The 21286-nt window shown below is 39.4% G+C and overlaps 3 protein-coding genes and 1 long non-coding RNA gene across 4 annotated transcripts in view; 2 read left to right on the top strand and 2 right to left on the bottom strand.

The window, feature by feature from the left end:
- LOC123984377 (L-threonine ammonia-lyase) overlaps positions 1–5485 on the top strand; it is a 14493-nt gene extending 9008 nt beyond the window's left edge. Inside the window, exons 6-11 of the mRNA XM_046071232.1 lie at positions 1733–1832; positions 2010–2085; positions 2360–2485; positions 2793–2960; positions 3090–3147; positions 5015–5485. Of these exons, the coding sequence (XP_045927188.1) occupies positions 1733–1832; positions 2010–2085; positions 2360–2485; positions 2793–2960; positions 3090–3147; positions 5015–5113 (627 nt within the window). The 3' untranslated portion in view covers positions 5114–5485. The remainder of the gene's footprint in view (positions 1–1732; positions 1833–2009; positions 2086–2359; positions 2486–2792; positions 2961–3089; positions 3148–5014) is intronic.
- Positions 5486–7011: 1526 nt separating this feature from the next.
- On the bottom strand, positions 7012–11357 carry tmem254 (transmembrane protein 254). The gene is made up of 4 exons (XM_046071195.1): positions 11190–11357; positions 9192–9295; positions 8401–8460; positions 7012–7845 (listed from the first exon to the last, which is right to left on the bottom strand). The coding sequence occupies exons 1-4, from the start codon at positions 11274–11276 to the stop codon at positions 7725–7727; spliced, it is 372 nt and encodes a 123-aa protein (XP_045927151.1). The 5' UTR covers positions 11277–11357; the 3' UTR covers positions 7012–7724.
- mxtx1 (mix-type homeobox gene 1) lies at positions 10428–16918 on the top strand. The gene is made up of 3 exons (XM_046071194.1): positions 10428–10448; positions 15206–15390; positions 15899–16918. The coding sequence occupies exons 1-3, from the start codon at positions 10442–10444 to the stop codon at positions 16655–16657; spliced, it is 951 nt and encodes a 316-aa protein (XP_045927150.1). The 5' UTR covers positions 10428–10441; the 3' UTR covers positions 16658–16918.
- Positions 15480–17790, bottom strand: LOC123984349. The gene is made up of 2 exons (XR_006828423.1): positions 17751–17790; positions 15480–16662 (listed from the first exon to the last, which is right to left on the bottom strand). It is a non-coding gene; the product is annotated as an uncharacterized LOC123984349 (long non-coding RNA).
- Positions 17791–21286: the final 3496 nt, after the last annotated feature.

Here is a 21286-nt window from a genome sequence, read left to right as displayed (position 1 = left end):
CTCTCACTTTAAATCTAGTTTCTCCATTGAAAAGTGCATGATTTAAATAGTGAACGGTGTGCACTCACACTTCCATTTCATTCCAATACAACCATGGCACACACTGAATGTCAGGGGTTGTGTAACACTAGGGCTGCTTTTGCATACTGAAATGGAAGTTGCTCATGAATTTCAATCATGTTTATGCTGCAATTTCCCAATGCTTTCATAACTAGTAGTGTATTACTTCTTTCATCTGTCGAAATCAAGTCTGCTATCTTTGTACACAGTGCAGAATAACTGGAGGGACATAGACGAGAACGGGTAAATAAGGAAACCTTCTGAAAACAATGAGGTCTGCTGATCATCAGGACAGGAGTCCTTCACCTGATGTATTCTGTCTTTCTGTGTCTGTTTTCTGATGCCCAGAGATGAAAGTGCAGCGTACCTGGCAGGATTGGGCACTGTGGGCATGGAAATTTATGAGCAAGTGCCCAAACTGGACGCAGTGGTTGTTCCTGCAGCTGGACAGTATGGTCTACTGGCTGGTACAGCCGCAGCCATCAAACACCTCAACTCACGAATTCTTGTCATAGTAAGTAGATGCTCGGAAGTTAGATTTTAGTAATTCACTGAGGCAGAATTTATAAACATCAGTATTTCACTGTCAACTATAATGTATAAGATAAGCTATTTTGTAGCTTCTGTCTCACAACAGTAGTGTTGTTAGAGCAGTTTCTTAAAATGAGGTCACATTTCCCACAGACCCTCCTACAGCTCCCTGACGTTGAGCCAAGCGTGTTTTTCCATTCAGCTTGGTTTTCTTTAACAAGATAAATGTATTTGAAGTGTTCTCCTTTGTTCCACTGTCTGCCCACAGCTGAAACTCTGACAGCTTTAGCTCTGTTTACACTGGAGGAACAGAACAGCCCTGCTTCTATTTTCAATCATAAAGCAATATCCCTGTGCATGATAAAGCAATCAATCAAATTTACTGCCAGGTTTTACCCAGTAGTGAACAGAAAAAAATGCCACATGGAGATTTATTAAGGTACCAACCTTCCCATAGATGGTATTTGTTTATTTTCACATAATGTATTTATAATACTTATGTATTAATACTAAGTAACACCCATGACACATGACATCTGACATCCATAAGACTCAACAATACTAACGAAACAACACAATGATTAAAAAATTAGGCCCTATTGTGTAAATACATTTAATCTTAACATTTTATTAGGGTGGTGATGTCGTAGTGGATAAAACACATGCCTTTGGAGTGAGAGACCCGGCTTCAATTCCCACTGTGACTCATCCACTATTGTGTCTCTGAGCAAGACACTTAATCAATCGTTGCTCCAGAGGCGCGCAGCCTCTTGCTACAGTGCGACCTCTGACATGTATAGCAATTGTAAGTCGCTTTGGATAATAGCGTCAGCTAAATGAAGAAATGTAAATGTTTTAAATCATGTTTTTCTACTTTCTGTGGTCAAAAATCGTGGTAATGAATTCCACGCCATTAGAGCAGACCGACTTTCAAATCTGCCTTAGTTGTACTTTATGTTTGGGGCTTATTAGCACATGTTAGCATGCTAACATGCCACGCTAAAATGGTGACCACTGTTGTGTCAAAGTACTGTGTCTTAGTCTTGTTTATACATGTGGTAATGAGGTGAACTACAAACAGCCTACTATAATCATAAAAACTTTTAAAAACAATTCTAACTGAATGGACCTTTTTCAACAGGGAATTGAACCAGAAGGTTTCCCGCTGTTGCTACAATCTCTGAAAACTGACAGTCCAGTCAAAGACATACACACCAACACCAACAAGAAGCTCTATGGAGGTAAACTCAGTTCAATGTTTTTAGTCGGTCCTGGTTCCAGACATGCCGTACAGAACCGTCATGGAAACGCTGAATAAACTTCATCATTAACTGAACATTTTTCTGTTAGGCTCATATGGCCTTTGAGTTTCTCTCCAGCAGTAGCTGACCACATGTTGATCTTCTGTCTGTTCTCAGATCTTATGGGGCGTTCGCTGGGTGTTAACACCTTCCAGCTGGCAAAGAAACTAGTAGATAAAGTCATCTCTGTCAGGTACTGCATCTTTACACTTTCAAGCTTCATTTGAATGGTTTTACTCAGAAACTAGATATCCATTGCATGAAGAAATATGGCCTATGTGTTAAAAATCTGATTGATTTAGTGATGATTTACTGTTACGAACCATGCAGACATTGATTTTTTTGGACTAAATCTTCTCATATCAAACCTAACTGTGAAAAGTAACTGGACTGTGGAAATCCTCTCCATGTTAACTAAGTGTTAACTAAGCCATAACTGTTTTTCTTTCTTCACCTGCGCCTCTCAGTGAGGAGGACTCTCTGGTGGCGATGCTGCGGTTTCAGGAGTTTGAACGCTCCACAGTGGACACAGAGGGAGCCATGGGACTGGCTGCCATCTTGGCTGGACAACTACCAGAACTGAGAGGCAAAAAGTGGGTCAGAGTTGATTTATTGAATCTCTGAGCCTATAGGGCTTTTAAAGGTTTTAAAAGCTACTCCAAAGTGTTCCTGTTTATGTTTATAGAAGATCCAAAAGTTTTCTTGCCTACTTTTTTAATCAATGTAAAAACCCTCATTTTAAATATAGTCCTCTGTGACAGCTGAGACATTTTTCTTTATGCCTGAAAAGCTGACATTTTGGCAATACTGCGATGTCAGCAGAGCTAATCCGTTTGGCTGCAGATGAAACAAGACTCCCCTGTGTGTGTCTGTGTGTGTGTGTGTGTGTGTGTGCTGTAGGGTCGCTGTAGTGGTGAGCAGCGCAAACATGGAGCTGGAGCTGGTGAGGCAGTGCGTGGACAGAGCCCTGGTGCTGGACGATCGGGTCAGTAAGTTCTCTGTGCAGCTGGGAGAATGGCCAGGAGACATGGCTAGGCTGCTGGACGTCTTGTCCAGAGAGGACGTCAGGTAGAGTCAACACCTGTCCATTTAAAGATCATTTACTCAGTTGTTTCATGCAAAGGCTCCAATCTGTTTTGTGTCTAACGTCCCTTGATGCCACCTTTAATTCTTTGCTCTCTCTCTTTTCCCTCCCAGGTTGTTGGACGTCTGCCATCGGAGACAAAGTGACAAGTCAGACCTCTTCAAGGCAAAGGTAGGCGACTAATCTCTCCTCTTCACCTCGTTCTTTTCCTCCTCCTCTTCAATCCGCTCATCTACTTTTCCTTCATTGCCATGGAACGTATGGCTTTGAGTAGGCAGGAAAACGTTGTGTGACTAAGAGGGCCAAAAATACAAATCAAGAGATATTTATTCTGTATTTGGAGAAGACCTATGCATACAATATAAGAAATGTTGGTGCCACTTTCTAATAAGGCACCTTTTGTAAAGCTGTAACTTTACAACTTTAAGGCTTTGTTGATAATTTAACAATAATTTACTGACGATGAATAGGTCACTTATAATCCATTAAAAATGTATTTGTTGGGTTGCCAGGCTGTGAAGAATCTCTGGAAACGGGCAGCAGATGATATAGACCAAAATCCATTTACCAATAACTTACTAACAACTGCATATTTGATGGCTCAAAACCCTATATTAAAGACTTATTCACATTAATAACTGCAGACTTGATGGCCTATTTGAAAGTGATACACCCATACGTGTTTAATAATGACTTGGCAATATTCATAACTGCATTACTACCAAATAGGTTCATAAACACCTTTAATAAATTATTTATTAACCATTAATAAAGACATTAGTTACAATTCAGAAAACCTTTCTAAAGGTGCCGTGTCATAATCGTTGCCTAAAATAATTTAATAATTGAAATTAACTGAACTGAATTTAATTCAGTTTTACTTATATAACACCAATACTTAACAGAGGTTATTTCACTGTACTTTTCATATAGAGCAGTTCTGGACTATACTCTTTGTAATATTATTTACAGAGTCCTAACAATTCCCACCATAAGCAAGCACTTGGCAACAGTGGCAAGAAAATCTACGAGAAAAGGAAGAAGTCAAGTTAGTAACATGCATTAATGGGAAAAGAATGCATTCAGATGGAGAGGGAGAGGATGAGAGAGGAGCTCAGTGCATCATGGGAGGGCTTCTGGCAGTCTAGGCCCACAGCATAACTAAGGGCTGGTTCAGGACTCACCTGAGCCAGTTTTATCAAAGAGGAAAGTCTTAAGCCTACTCTTAAATGTGGAGATTGTGTCTGGCTCCCGAACCCAAACTGGGACCTGAGTCCACAGGAGAGGAGCTTGATAACTGAAGGCTCTGGTTCCCAAAATTCCCGTTGGAGACTCTAGGAACCACAAGTAACCCTGCATTCTGGGAGCGCAGTGCTCTACTAGCATAATAAGGTAGTATGAGCTTTTTATGTTATGATGGTGCCTGACCACTTCAGCCTGGCATGAGGTTTTAAAGTGAGAGTATGTAACTTTTGAAAGAAGACATAACTCATCCTTCCTGTTACAAATGAAAAGTTGAATTCTTGCACAATTAAATGCATTACTGCTGCAGCCTTCCTTGTTCTGGTATGACCATTAACTCATGGTAGCTAATGTTAGCCAGTGTTTGCTAAGTGTTTACTAACTTTATGGCTCTTCTCTACATGCGCTACTTTACCATTATCGTTGTTGTTCAGCAAATGTTACATAGCCTCGCTTTAAAATCTTTTCCTTGACACAAATGAAAAAAAAACCTGCCACTGGTGAGACATGACTTCCAGTGCTAATAAACTGTTCATTTTTACTAGAATGGCCTTATTCTTGTTTAAAAGACTTAATGAAGCTGTTAAATTGCTTTAGGAACAAGCAGAACTGTCTCATGGTGTCCTGATTCTGCATTATTGCCTATACAGACTACACTGACAAATTGGCACTATATTAATTCCCCAGCAGTGTCAAAAGGTGAAAGGTGTTGTATAATTAAATGGCAACCCGCTCGCTGCCCTAATTCTAGTGTGTGTGTCAGAGTGCTAACTGTATCTCTGTGTGTGTGTGATAGGTGGAGTGTGTGGTGGAAACCAGGGATAAGACACAGAGCGCTCAGCTGCGCAAGACTCTGAGTGAGCGCTACCCCTCTATATGCTGGCTGGACCGGTGATCACAACAACAACACAAACTATATTCGTAATAGAAAACTAAACGAGAAGAGGAAGTGACATATTCATAAAATGTGAGATGACAACACATCCTGTAACATACACTACTATGATATATGAACTCTGTTATAGGAATCTCATTAAGACAACGGCTGTTAAGCAAACCTAAGTGTATACATGAAGCCTTGAGATTATAGAGAAAATACCATTCATATTACTGATACTGCTTATGCTGCTATTGTTCTTTAATCATAGCACCCTGTAAGTACAGTAAAGTGGTTAGGCTGCATTCAGAGGAGGAACATATTTCTGTCAGTTTACCATTAGTAAACTGTGTATGAATCATACACTGTAGACGCAGGCTTACTCCTTTAGTGGCCTCTTTCTAAAGTAAGTACACACTATATATCTGACTAAACCAACAGGATAAAATATGTATTTTTCAATCCATATTGTTTTTAATCTGTTGTATATATTTCTCTGTTTATACTGTCCGAGAGGTAGAGTCAATCCAAGTAAGTGTTCTCCAAATAAAAATGGACCAATTCTATCACCTGTTCTGACCATTTTGTGATATTTTGGGGGAGGGGGGGAATAGAGAGATCTCAAATTGTGCTGTAATTCTATGTAATATTTTTCTCTACTTGTTTCTGATCGAGACAGGGTTTAAAAAGTAAGTTGTTTCTGAACTATCCATCCCTGATTAATGGCTGGAGACAGCTCTGGTGGAGACTGGGCTGTTTAAGACGGCTAATGCTCTTAAGTTCATAAGCAGAGGACAGCGTGACCCTGTGCTACTGGTTCAGCCTCGTTCGGACGACGTCACACTGTTTACATGTGTGACACTAACGCCTTCTTCTGCAGAAAGTGTGTGATTAAACAACATTAAAACACGTGATTTATAAGACCAAGTGGGAGTAATATTGTGTCCTTAAATGTTAGCTGGAACAGCTGTAGATGCTAAAATTAATATCTTTGTATTAACAATGGATCAGATGACTGTAAATGTGAAAGGGGTTGCTAGCAGTGATGATCCTACAGAAAATTCCTACCCAACTCTGCAGTTCCCCTTCGCTCTGTGGAGAGTTTTAGGGGAGTGAATATTTGACTTACATTTGTCAGACATTTGAAACATGATTTAAAATGAATACGTATGTTGCTCTGTGTCTGCTGGATATGTAATAACATAACAAATCTATCAGTTTTCTGCTGCTCTTGAGTGGCCAGTAAATAGTTACTGCAGGTTTAAATCTAGGATGTCCATGGTATGACATGGTATGAATGCCATTCATGTATTTTCATGTTTTTAGGCAAGCTTGCAGAATGGCTGTGGAGATGGCAATGTGTTTCGGTTCGTGCACTGTTTTGGTCCAGTCTGAAATATTTCCAACAACTATTGGATGGATTTGCATGATATTTTGTAGAGACATTCCTGTCCCCAGAGGATGCATACAAGAGACTCCACCATGGGGTTGGCATTTGTGGTTTTGATTGTAATTTGATTGAAACAACTCTAATTTGTTACACAGTCATGTTCCCCACAGGGTGAACTGTAATCACTTTTATCTAGCACCATCATCAATCCCAAGTTTTAGTTTGACCTGCAAAACTCGTGACATTCAAATAAGCCCCAGCTGTAGCTACTCTGTGCAGAGTGCTAATTAGTAAAGGTTAGCAGGCTAACATGCTAAACTAAAATAATGAACATGGTAAACATTATACCTGCAAAACATCTCAACACGTTAGCATTGAGATTGTTTGCATGCTGATGTTAGCATTTAGCTCAAAGCACTGCTATGCCTCAGCAAAGATTTGTGAGTATGCGGTTAATTCAACTGGATATAGGACAAAGTCAGAGCATTTTGTTTAGAGGAATAAAAACAATGCAAAAGAGATTTCATGCAGTTTGTAAGTCACTCTTTATTTTGCAGTGTTAACAAACTAAAATCTTCCAGTCTGTATTTTAAAAAGTTGAACTCAAAGCACTTCAGTATAAGAAAGGCAGATGCAGATTTAAAATGCATACAGCCGCTCTCTATACTTGTGAGGCTGATGACAGCGTACCATCTGCAGCCAACCAGTTTGACGTTATGTTTATCACAGCAGCTCAGAAAATATCCCTGCAGCCATCTCCCAGGCTGAATGTAAACATCATGATGAGGGTACAAAACAATTTCACAGAAGATTCCCCTAAATATTCAGCCAAGGGCATCAAGATACAATCATCGAGGTAACTTTGATGCTGAAATTATTTCTGTTAATATTATTATCAATACAAATGTTAAATTATTATTTATAAAACAAAAAAAAAGGTACAACTGTGCTTTCTATGGTTTATTAATAGACAATCAATGGAATGAAATGGAGATGCATGTCCCTCCTGGGAACACAGCAAATACTATAAACTAAGTAAGAAAAAAATGTAGTGTTCACCTCAATACTTTCATGTTAAAGGAACAGTATAAAAGAAAAGGCTGAAGTGTCTTCCTCCACTTGCCCCCTCAGCAGGATTTCATATCAAAGAGAAAGTGGAAGAAGAAGAGGCACAAGGAATCAATTGTTCTTCTGGATTCAGCTCTTGCAGTGTTGTTCTTTAGGCTTCCCAGACTGACATCAGTGCTGCTTGGGACGCTTGGGGTCGTACTTGATGAGCAGGCCGAGGGAGGCGAAGCCAAACAGAAAGGTTTGGACAAACCACAGGCAGCGAGAGGCCACGTTGTCGATACCTTTGTTACTGCAGGGACAGAGAGAAGAAACGATGAACAAAAGTCAGGCTAGAAGCTGCTTCGTTGTGTACAAACAGTGATAGCTCACCCCCATGGCTCTCAATTTAGTACAGTTTGCAAAACCATTAAACCGTGAAACCCCAATTCTTATGCTGAAATGGGTCGATAAGTGATGAATGAAAAAATATTGTTACTTAAATAAAGACTTCCAAAGACTCTTTTAGTACGTTTTGGTTTATATTTACTTTCCATATTACAGTAATAAAAGATGGAAATTAGACAGATGCCATTCAAGAATAGCTTATTTATTGATGCAATTGTTTTATTGTTACGAAATGATAATGTCCCTGATGACAAGTTGAAACATGATAAAGGCTTTTGGGCATTCATTTATATTGACATATGATATGAATAGTGTGTATGAGATGAGTTTTGGGGCTTTGAGGGGATATTAAACTTTTAAGAAGGCCCACTTTCCTTTTAGAAGTCGAGGAGAACGGGTTTAAAATGCTGTTTTGATTACAGCACCATCTAGTGGACAATCAGGATCTTGTCATACTTACCTGCACACCTTCAGTGCAAAACAGGCCTCAAAAAGGTGGACAGCCCAGGCAGCCCACCACCTGTACCACAGAGGAATGTGTTAAACTCAATTCAACGATAATCATGAGATTGATTAAGTGATTACAGTCTTTAGTTCTAAATTCAGACAGAAGTGCGGCCTGAGAACATGGTGACACGTCACACCACGCTTTGTTTTTCCCAATGCAAAGATGAGTAACCCCCAGCTGCTGCTCCATCACAGAGAGCTGAATTAAGTGGAGTCACATGCCAGCCTGAAAAAAAAATATAAATCAACTCCTTCACAAATATCAAACCACCAAAGACCAAACGGTGCCTTCCAGCTCAGCCCTCGTTTTACAAAACACTCGGCTGTCTTGTACGTCACATGACTAAAACAACAAAACATTATCTTTTGATTGCTCTACTGCTGGTAAAAGGAGGTCATGTGACTTAAACGACTAATTAGCAAAGTGCTCTACCAGTGGAAGGGGTGGTAACGATCTGTAAAAGGGGAAAACATTAAGGCTGGAGTGGATTAAACAGCGTATTTCAGTCCTGTGGCGGTATTTCACACATCATTTGATTGTCATTGTTTTGCTGTGCTGTAAAGAAAATCTGGAGAAGTGCTCGGCCTTTCCTTCTAACTAGGGAAAATCTCAACATTTTTATTAGAGCAAACTGTAGGTACAGAAACAATGCTTTCTAGGGGAACTACCAAAATTCAGTGTGTCAACACTTAACAAAAATATTTCTCATGCCAACAGGAGACACCGTGTTTCAAATCACTTACCCTTTATACATAATGTCAGCATGGTTAACCACAAGGTATCTGCAGAAGCTGCCAAACGGACCAAGCTCCTCAAATGGGATTTTTTCTGGCACAAACACAGTGCACTGCAAAATACAGTCAGAGTAGTTCAACATTAAGCCATATATCCTAAACCTTGCTGTAATCAAAGAATGTGTCTTTTGTTAGCTATATACCACTCTGACCTTTTCATACTTGCTTTAACCCAAAAGGCATTACTCAGAACTTTCAGAGATTCCTAAACTGACTTTGAAGATGACATTTAAGTAAATAATTTGGCATGCATTGCATAGCAGACAGCAGACCTAAGCGTGACTGGTTCTTCCTATGAAAGCTGACTCTGTAGTCCCCACTGTTCAGCTCCATTTAGAATAGTGGAAAGTCCGGAGCTGGTTGACACTAACTACCATCTGTCTGCTCTGAGGCAGTGAGTTCTTGTTTTAATTAGAAGATGCACAGTGACAACAATGAACTGTATCATGTTTCCTGGAATGGCCCTGGCAATGGCTCTATGCAGCAATTTGGTTCATGACTATAACTGCTGTATGTGCAGCAAAGGGCAGCCTTGTTGGAAGATATGCCACTGGTTCTGGAGGGGGATCAGTTCTGCACCATTTGGTGTTTAAGTTTTGTCATGTGAGACTGTTTGAGTAGATGTGCGTCCTAGGCTCTAAATCTGACTCCATATCTTCTGTTACTGTCAGAAGCAGGTTTTTCCCTCAGCCTGTATACAAACTGAAATCTGCTTCAGCTTACAACTACTTCATCTGATCTCTACAGACAGAACATTCCATTTTGAATAAGGGTTCGGGAGCAGACACTTTTTGACACTGCATCTCATTCTTTGCCATTCAAACACTTTCATCAGTTATTAATTTCAAGTCATTATGAAACTAATTCCAATGATAATTCACCTCAAATAAATCAGTGAATATAACAGCATATTAAAGTAAAATAAAGATATATGAAATATAATACAATTTAACATTGACCTGAATGTTGTAGTTTTTCATTTTGTCCCATCATATGAATTTATTCTGTATATCGTAGCAAAAGAAAACTTTCAAGCCACACTCACTGGCTTTAATTTGCCTACTTAGACATCTATACCTCTTGACACATTTAAATAATGAAATAACAATGAAAAAAACAAACAAATCTACAGTGAAATCTACATGACATAACATAGTATTGTGCCCTACTGCTGTGGTCCTCTGCTGTCCACTTGTGACATGTCAGGTATGTGTCCATATGGACTATGACTTGTGCATGGCAAACACAAAGGGATATTGTTGGAAGGGCCCCACTGCCCCGAGGCTGCAGTTAATTTAAGGTTTGGATGTCAGACACACACTTGAAGGCTGAACTGTGTTACTTCAACTATTATTGATTATGAAACAAGTTTACAAACAGCTTTGTTGTAAATTGGTCATTTCGTTCACAATTTATATGTAGAATTACACGTAAAAAGATTACGTGCTGCCTTTCTGTCCAGCACAGCAACACATTTCGGACAGTTAAGGTTAGCATGTGGTGAATTTAATCACGGAATAGTTAAACCGTTATCATATTTTAAATGGAGTTTGGCACGTTCTCGTGTCGCATCGGAACAAACATTAGCCGGAGTTAGCTGCTACAGTACTAGCTAACATGTCCACTGGACTTTGCACAAAAGTTTGTTTGACCTCTTACAGAGCACTGAATGAATCCCGATAAGATTACCGTTCGCTATCAAAGCAGTGACTTGGCATTGACCTCGAAGATTACTTTGCCGGCATACGATCATTTTCACAAAATGTGTTAAATGACAGAACAGGGGAAGAAAGAAAGTGAATTTTGAGAATATTAACGTTAAACAACCCGGATGACATTATCCGCAACACAACACGGTGGCATTTAAACACCTGGAGAAATAACGGACAACACTTCTTTTGTCCTTCATCTGTTTTACTTCGGTTATAGCTGATTTAATGAACTTACAGTGTAATATCCCATGCCGAGTGTGACGGAGACAATCCAAAACAGGCTGGTTCTTCTAAAGTAATCGCATCCATCACTTTTAGCCATTTTAGCCTGCTGTTCTGCGTTGGTCCCGCTGTGAAATGTGACCGTCAGCGACGAGAGGAAAACTGAAGGGACCGCATGGCAGGCGGGTCGTCTTTTTTCATGGGGAGTATTACATAAATGGCAAAGTATTATGAAACTTGTCAGGTATTCTCACAGTGGGGTTTTCTCATTGCTATATACACATTTAAATAGCATACAGTATAATAACATTTCACTGTGATGTTGCTCCCATTGTGGATTCTTTATTGATCTTTAACTAGGGTCCTTTTGAGACTAGGGAAAAAGACAAAATGTGTTTGAAAGAGATATTAAGAGAGTTAGTAATACTGTGACAACCCAGATTGCCGGCTGAATATTCAACTAATTTCAGCTACCAGATTGTTGAAAATTTGCTGTATTTTTAATTAAAATAGTGCAGCTATGTCACAGATGCTCTATATCTATATGATGTAGGTGACTACTGTATATAGTACCACATTATAAACTATATAACACTATAATATTTCTAATAACTATACTATAGAGTATACACTATCTATAGAGTATATACACTATCTATGAGTGCTTGTAGTATACTGTTCAAGCCTATAGTAGGCTATAGAACAAACAGCAGAAATTCTGCTCCTATAGTGTTTTGACTACTCCCACACAAATAATGACAAATATCTAATTTTGGTTAATGAGATGTGCAGCTGCACAACAAAAAATCAAATATTCAAGAGATCCAAAAGATAAAGGATTTGGGGAGGATGCTCTTAATAAACTTAATACATTCTATAATAATCAGTGTATATTTTACTGTCATCCAAGGCCTTACTATGCATATGAAGTATAATGCATTTCGAATATTTGATAATGTTTTAATCATGTATCTTGCTACACAGAACCAAACTATTATTAACTAATAATAAAATCATCAAATGACATGCTTAATAGCAAAAGAATTATATTTTTCATAATAATTGTTTAAAAACATACATACCGTCCTCTCACCTTGTAATTTTCCACAACTACCAAATTAAAAAGTAACACATTATTATGTAATGTTTGTATTTTAGATGCACGTCCAACTTCATCCTCAATAAATGCCAAAAACATGAAAATTGCACTACATCCAGGTGCAACTTTATCGAGCCACAGGAGTACTTCCAAAATGCAATGAATTTGTTTACCCAATCTGTTATTCACTGCCATGCTCTGGCAGCGCTGCAGCTTTCCTGTTTGGATGATTATGCTTTGCAATTTACATGAAGAGATAAGATGATCAGATGACTTTTTTGCTTTTTCAAATATGCAGATCTCTACAGTGGCAGGATTAGCCTAAACAAAGCTTTTTATAGTTATTTTGCATTAGCTGAATAGCCTATATGCTGAACCAGTGTTTAGTTTAATCACTCGATCATTGTATGTAAACTTGGGTACAGCAAGTGTTTAATCTGCTGGAATGGTTTATTGATAAGACTCTTTCCCATTTTGTTATTTGGTTAGACTAATTTTAGATAATGAAATACATTGTACAAGTATTTTTAAATCTGAATATCAATAATTTATTTAAATTATTATTTCAAATTACTGAGTTTGGCACCTTCCACAGTTGGCAAAGCGATTTGTATAACATCTGATAGGATTTGGACAAAGCATAGAGAGAGTTGGTTGGACTTTCAGGAGCCGTCTCCACACACGGAGACACTGATTCTGCAAGTTGTCCAGATAAAGATAAAAAGAAATGGGCCTAGCTTGTTTTTTTGCATTAGATAACTCTGCCAGACTTCAAGCTGCATTGTTTTCTAATACACCTACAAATAATGTAAATCTGTTCATGCACTTTGCCCTTTTGTACTATTTGACTTTAGATTCAGTATGTTAGTATTTGCCTTTTCAGTGCATTTGACATGTAGCGGATGCTTAGAAATCATTAAATGCAACCAACAGGAAAGAGGTCAAAGGTCAAGACTATAAGTAAATAAGCATTGGAGGAGACATATATAGCAAATGTAAAACATATAAAACATGATATTTCATTTAAGTAATGACATGGCTTTTTTCCTGCAGCATGTCAGAGCACAGAAGACAGACTTGATATATTGAGGTTAAAGGTGACAGCATCTGCATGCAGCCTGGTCAAGGCCTGGACATGTTAAACAATTTGAAAAGCTTGCTACTCACTTTGATGCACCTATTCAGTTTAATGAGGCTGCTGTGTAACCGTCCAATTCATCACTGAATAATTACCCACCTTTGTTTTTCCTCTGGTGATAGCAGTGAGCTGCTCTGCATATGACAAGAAAAAAAGAGCCACTGATAGGTTTCAGCTCAGGCTGCTGTTTTGCATTTTGCTAAAGTCTGTGAGTTAAATATCTCTTTAAGACTATTGTTGGTTGATCAGTGTTCAACAGTTTGCAAAGCTGCCTATGTTTGTGCTTAACACTAATCAGATGACTCCCAGGAGCCAAATTTGAATTAAAGGGCACCCTTGAAATATTAAGAAAGATATGATTGTAATCTTTATTTTTTACATTTATGCTTGTTATCCTGCCATTTCACATTTCAGAACATCTCTGGCAAAAAACTAGCAAAATATATATTTATGAGCATTGTAGTAATATACATTAATGATCATCATTAAAATAGTAGCAGAAAAGACAAACCATGGATAATAAAGAATTTCTGTCTTTGGGCCTTGCTCCGGAGTATATTATGTATTCACATACTGAGCTGCACAAAAACACAAACAATCACATGCCTCCTGTCGTTTAGTTAAGTGGTATCGATGGGGCTAACAATCACAGAGAGACTTTCTTTTGTTTCTCCCAAAATCATTATGCTGTGCCATATTTGCCATTGACCTTGCCACCGCTCTGATGGAGATTAGGTGATAACGGGGAGTGGAAGGGCCACTTCAGAGGACTTCTGTTAACCACCCGTATTCAAAGTAAAATGACACCCCACCCCAACACTCTGTTCTGGCTTTACCATGGCCTTCTGGGGTCTGAGGTGATCAATATAAAAGGTACCCTGACACAAGCAGGACACACAGCCAGAGACTCTCAGTGAAGAAACACACATTCATACTGAGCTGTGTAACTTCAGAAGTCCATTAGAAATCCATTTGTTTTATAAGCTTCATTCATTCTGCTGCTATGTGGAAGGACTCTAGCAATGGTAAGCAATGCTTTATAATTTTTAAGATTTTTGTAGTCTGTTTTGCTTTATTTGTTTATAATCTGCAACCATGTCTGCTTGTGTAAACTGTGTGTGTGTGTGATCGTTCACTAGATGCAATAATTCAGGGTTTGTTTAACTTACCTGCAGTGCCAGGTGGATGGGTAGTACTGCAGCAGCATAACTCAGACAGGTAGTGCCAGGCCGTGTGCCAAAACCAGAGAAGCCTCCTCTAATGAATTTCAGATTCTTCTATTAGGTTGTGCAAACACTTTGGCACTTGTTGAATGTACCACCTACTGCCAAAGTGGGCTAAAAAAAAAACTTCTTCAAGAAATTGCAATTTGGTACAACCAGTGAAAAAAAACACAGTAGCAGTAGAAATAATAGATAACCAGAAATGCTAACTTTTTCTGTGATGTGGAATACAGCATCAATGTAGAAAGAAACCTTGTGCACCAATAATCTTCTAATAATAATAATTGACTGAATGACAACACCATCCTTGTTTTTCTTCCTCATTCACAAAGTGTCATTTTTAGTGTATATATTAGTTTAGATAGCACAGCGTCAGAACCATGCAAACAGAAAAGGCAAGGCAGTTGTATGTATGTATCACTCTCAATATTCAACATTCTGTATCTCAAATCAGTGACGTCTACTGTTTAGTTATAGCTGTAGAATGAAGCCAAAACTTATGTTGAAATAAGAAAAGACGTAGTATGAATCCTGTCTGATGTGGAACCTGCTGTCTCCTCTTCCCTCAGATGATGCCAGACCCGTGGCCTCCTGCGGCGGCTCCTCCCGCAGCGCCAGTCGCAGGAAGAGGACAAGCTTCTCCAAAGAGCACGTGGAGCTCCTGCGTGCCACCTTCGAGACTGACCCGTACCCTGGCATCAGCCTCAGAGAGAGCCTCTCCCAGACCACAGGCCTGCCAGAGTCACGCATTCAGGTAAACAGTCCAGCCTAACCTACCTTATATAGCAGAACGATGACGATGAAAATAAAATACTAACTACTCAGTGAAATTGTTAGTTCAGATAAGTTTGGAAATGTTTATTTGGAAATTGGTGTCATTCCAAGATGACACACATGCATGCTTTTCACATAAGCATAAGTAGGACACAGAGATATAGTTGTGTTGTAAGGCATTTTCTGCTGAGGTTTCTTATCATAAAAGGGCTCTGTTTTCAAATGTATCCTGCATAGAATTGTAGATACCGCTATCACACTATCGCTTTATTTCTTTATCTTTAAAGATGACACAAGCTGTTTTTATCAGGATCTTGTTTGAACTGATAGACTGTACAACAGGCTCTGACAGCTGACATCTACTAGATCTGTCCCCCCGCACCCCCAAATACACTGGTGCCTGTTTACCCAGAAAATGATTAACTGGACAGAATCTGTTGTTTATCTGGCCTGAATCTAAGCTCCTGTTTTCTTTCTTTCCTGTCCAGGTGTGGTTTCAGAACAGAAGAGCTCGCACCCTGAAGTGCAAAGGAGCAAAAAAAGCGCTGTGGCAGTCTGATAGCCCGGTCCGTGATGCTCCACCTCCACCTCATGCTGTAGCTAGCAGGGGCCCACAGGTTGGCTCAGCCCATCTGCCACCTCAGGGCCCTCCACCAGCCTACCCAACCCCAGTGAAGGAGGAGATGGAGGAAGCCTGCTACTATGGACAGTGTCCTCCATCCTACTCCACCATTGAGGAGCACAGACACTACGGCTCCATGTATGGACTCCAGCAGGGCAGACCGTTGGCAAGTAGCTCCAGCCCACCCTTGAGGGGCTTCTGGTCCCAGTCAGGTGCCCAAACCTCCCCTGTCCCGCCTGTGTGGTGCCACTCTCCCCTTGAGATGAGAAACTACAGCTCAATGTCCAGTCAGGCAGCCTTCATGTATCCTGGATCAGCAGAGCAGCAGATGTACATTCCCTGCTCCACCTCCCACTCCTCAACTCCAGACACTCCAGATTCTGGTTACTGGGATGCCAGTCTGGAGAACAGCCCACCTCCAGAAGGTCAGTACTCGCAGGTGGGAGATTCATGGAGCAGGGCCGCTCTGGAAGGCTGTGGGAAGTCCGGACATCCAGCACTCGTCCAGCACACCCCCCTACCTGAGCTGTCCCTTCAAGAGATTCTGGGGGAGCTGGATGAGGAGTGGTTGGGAGGAGAGGGACTGGACAGTCATGCTACTGGGGATAAAATGGCTTTCTGCTAATGACTCTGTGAAAAGGATTAATGATGGACAATTAGAAATCATATGTATTATTTTGATTTTAGTCATTTTATATTGCTTCTGAGACACATACATAGAAAAAGTCAAAAAACTCTGTTCGAACTAATTGGAAATGGATCCATGTTTTCAAAATCCTACAATCATACATGGTTTTTATTTATTCCATATTCACTATAGTTTCTTTTTGGCAATGTATTTATTCACTTTTCACTATTTATAACCTCTATTTATGATTTACTGCACTTTTATACAAATAAATCACGAGTAATAAACCATGAAATTGTTTTCTTTGTTTTGTTATCCAAGAATTTTCTTTGGGTTAATTCATAACTAACAAGATTTGGCTCCGTTAATGTGAAAAGAGCCAAAGCCATTACAGGAATGCCTCTGGTATCCAGATGTGACAGATTTGCTGTGTAGCTGGGAGAAAAATTAGGTGAGGGACCACAACCAGCAGATGGTGCCTGTGAGCTGGGAAAAATAAAATTCTTCTCCTCCTTTCACATGGTGAAATGACTGCTACATGTCATACAGGGGAATAACATTTAAAGTTATTACTTTAAATGTCTATTTTCATATAAACAGAAACTAAACTGCATAGGCCTGTTTAGATATGAAACAATGACCATCTAAATGTACTTTTTCCTAAGAGCAAAAGCATTTTAGGGCTTTCATATGTTGAGATTTGACATCCACTTGCTGGGTTTTTCTGTTACCTCTGACAGCCACTGTGCTTAATCCTATGTGAAGACTCCAGGTTGGATTTACCGGAAAATCCATTGGCGCATGTGTGCTCCAGAACCTCTTGTCTGCAGAATCTGTACTTGTACACACTGTAACAACACCGACATGGAGTCCACCAAGACCAAAAAATGACCGACTGCCAGCACAACACAGACTCCAACTCCACGTAAGGATAAAAACCAAGAACAAAGTTTTATGTGCTGAAGCCCTTCAGGCCTCTGTATCTTACGTGACCAACATAATCTACAATAATGCAAGATAAAGGAGCAGGACAACAACACAGTGGAAGGCCCATTCACTGCAGTAATGTTAGTCATTCTAGCTCACTTACCATTTCATCCAGTAAATTTAGCTGTGCTGACATTGCTGGGTCTCTCTGGTGAAAGATACGTAATAGTTATTGGCAGTCGAGCTCACGCTGATGTCAGTGTAACATTATCATGTAACAAGCAGGGATTAGTTCAACGTCAAGCTGATAAAATATTTCTGTAATGTTGCAGTGGGGGTTTATAGTAAGGTGAACAGATTTCTGAAATGAAATCCGGGCACACTTGGTGGTTTGGTGGTCAGTATGTCATTATAAAATATAATATTATTATACATGAAATAAAAAAGGGGGATAATTTCTGTTTTATAATCTGTCAAATATGACTCTTCTGAATGAAATCAAGTCATTTTGAAGCAGAAAGCACCTTTTAGTCAGTAAGTAGAGGCTACGGCCACTTTATGACAAGTTGAATACTGCATTTTAAGTGTTGTTTTGGCCATTTAAAGGCATTTAAAGAGGTAAAATGTATGAGGTGAGTTATAATCTGTCAAATATAACACTCATGAATATAATCAAGTCATTTCAGGGCAGAAATAACCTTTCAGTCAATAAGTAGACAAAATCTGATTTCAGGTCTGTTAACAGATTATACAGTCTATGATTAACACACAGTAAAAACGCGGACATTTCCGGGGACAACTCCAGACGGAGACATGCCACCAAAACTGGGGACTGTCCCTGGAAAACAGGGACGTCTGGTCACCCTAGTTTATAGGCCTATGTGTTTCCAGCATGCCGTGTAAAGCTGTGTTCCGGTGAGTCAGATTTTGCTCCCTCATGAGTTTGAGCAATCTAAAACCGCACCACTAGTGGCCACTGAAAAATACATATACCCCTTTAGGCTAGCTACAGTTGATTGCTCCACGTATGTTGACACATACACTCACACACATACACACACTTAATACGCTATTCTACATTTAGCCAGCATCAGGGCTCCACAAACATTCTGTAGTCTACTGGTTTATTCTCCCAGTCTGAGTCATTTTGTAATAAATTTTGCACTCATATTGCACTCACTCTCATACTTTCCCTTACTAAACCACATGCAGTCCACCATGACGATGAAATTATCAGTTCAAGACGAAAGACGTTTATCTTTTTACCATCAGCCAACGGCCCTGTGTGTAGCCTTATGTTTTCCCCTGACCTGACGACCCCAACACATATTTCTTCATCGAACATGAAATGGAAAAATCAGAAAGACAGTAAACAGGATGTTAGGCTTGAGACTTCACACTGTTTTCCGCATCAGCTTATTGTTTATACTGTTTTGGCCTCCTGCCTTCATCCTCAAGATGAGAGGAAGGGTGGTGTCTTTTTGTTAATGTCTGGCGTGGGTTCCTGTCCCCAGAAAAAACACACAACAGGCCGGGATGCAGGAGGGAACTGCGTCCTCACCCTCCTGTAGGCTACTCACTAAAGATAGATCAACAGAGGAAATGAAGCAGACTGTTGGCGTCTGACGTGTGTCGGGCAGGTGTTCACTGGCATATGATGCTCAATAAACAAGATGCAGACAGCTGAGTGTAAAGAATACTGGAGACCAAAGTAGAATTTGACTGAATAGGAATTTCCAAGGACTGATACTGATAATATCGATAATTTTGGTAGTTGTAGTCATTTTTTTTGAAAATGTAGGCCTAATCATTGTCTTACATGCATACAATGTGAGAATGTATTGCTTTTGAATTCAAGTTTCTGCCATCCTCTCTGATATATTAAATTGTTCTGCACCCTGTCTTACACAAATCTGGTTACTAAGCCATAAGTCAACCCTTAACCTATTTTTACAGAAGAGTTTTGTTTGCAGGATTAATAGCAGCAAAAAAAAAAAAAAATCTGGTTATAAGATGGAAACCTCCCCATGAACTCATCAAATTTCAATGGAAGCTGTCATTTTATGAAGTCTTGTCATATGAAGCTTTTTGTAGACCCTGTAAAATCAGAAGCAGCCTCTATTTTATGAGACTTTACTTATTGTTACTTGTATCAGGGCATTCAGAGTCATTTGGGCTATATTCCTGTATGCTCACAAAATGAAATGAGAAAATGAAATGAAAATGTGACCATTTAGACGTAATTAGTACTCACCGTTCCTTCCAAATTGTTACTGGATGATACAACAGTCTCTGAATGTGAGGCCAATTTTGCAATAATCACTTGTAACTTCAGAATATTCAGAGATGTATGACACAGTGATAGCAAATTAATGTGTCCTTTCTCAGTTGATCAATAGCTATAGAGAATCTCAACTGTGAGGAGATATACGATGAATTTGACAAAAAGACCTGAATTGCATAAGAATCACATACCCCACATTTAAAGTCAATATTATTATACGCTCTGGTTTTTGACAGGCAGCTGTACGTACCTGCTCAGCACTAAACTGTAGACAAGCAGATTTAGCAAAGTTTGAAATTTTGAACTGATTGTGGCGCTAGATGATAAGTTAGGCGATCAATACAGTCATTGTGAATATCCAATTTCATGGATCTAAAAGGTCATTGCAATTATGTCACATTAGATTCACATTTATTGATTTCTAGAATTGATGTTTTCACATTCAGGGACTTTGGAGTGATTTAAATTAAGCAGAGTGAAAGACATGGTTTAATTGATATCCTGGTAAACGCCCACACATGCACACACACACGTACACACACACACACACACACACACACACTGAAACTGAACTGAAGCAGATTACTCCGAGTCAACAGGGGCAACTGTGATCTGTTTCATAATCCCATCCATAATCAAACTGTCAACAATTATTGTAATAATGTTGTTTGTGAAGTTAAAACTTTGTAATGGCTGTCATTGTGCTCATTTTGAAATACAAGCGGGAAATGTTGATGTTTGTTTACCTTTATGACAAAAACAAAGCCAAGTATGATGTCGTCCTTTGACAGCTCCCACGCTTAATAAGTGTACAAGCCAGTAAAGCGAGTAAATTGCACCTTCCCCCATTATACGTACTTGAAAGAAATATGTGTGGTGCTAATCAGCTGTCCCTGTCTGCTGTAAAAGGGTTTTGCCTGTGTCTCCTCATCTTGACCTTGTTGTGGTCAGCAGTGATTGCAACAGAAACATTTACTCTAAATCTGCACTCGATTACGGCAAATCTAGCATTCAACATGTAGTGTGTAACATAAGGTTTATCATGTGTTTCAGGGTTAGTAAATAATACCTACTTCTTGAAATGTTGCCTTCCACTTGTAATCAGCTGATTTTTTCATGTGACAAGGGTTGTGTGTGTGTGTGTATCTGTGGCTGGAAGTGTCTAGTGACATTTTGGCATGACCAACATGTCTGACATGGCCCACATTCTTTCTCGCCTTTTCTGCCTGTTTGCTTGTGTGTCACACACATGATCCAAAGAATGATTAACAAACTCCTCAGCTAGATAATTGTTTGATTACATGAAAGTGCGCACACACACTGAAACACATACAAAGCAAAAGAACTGTTTCTAAGAAATGGTTTTGTTTTACTGCTTCTAACCAAAGACACGCACACACACAAGCATTAACAGC

The sequence above is a fragment of the Micropterus dolomieu genome, linkage group LG15, assembly GCF_021292245.1.
Source record: "Micropterus dolomieu isolate WLL.071019.BEF.003 ecotype Adirondacks linkage group LG15, ASM2129224v1, whole genome shotgun sequence".
Lineage (NCBI taxonomy): Eukaryota > Metazoa > Chordata > Actinopteri > Centrarchiformes > Centrarchidae > Micropterus > Micropterus dolomieu.
The sequence above is the reverse complement of the archived record's forward strand: the minus strand, read 5'-3'. Positions and strand labels throughout refer to the sequence as shown.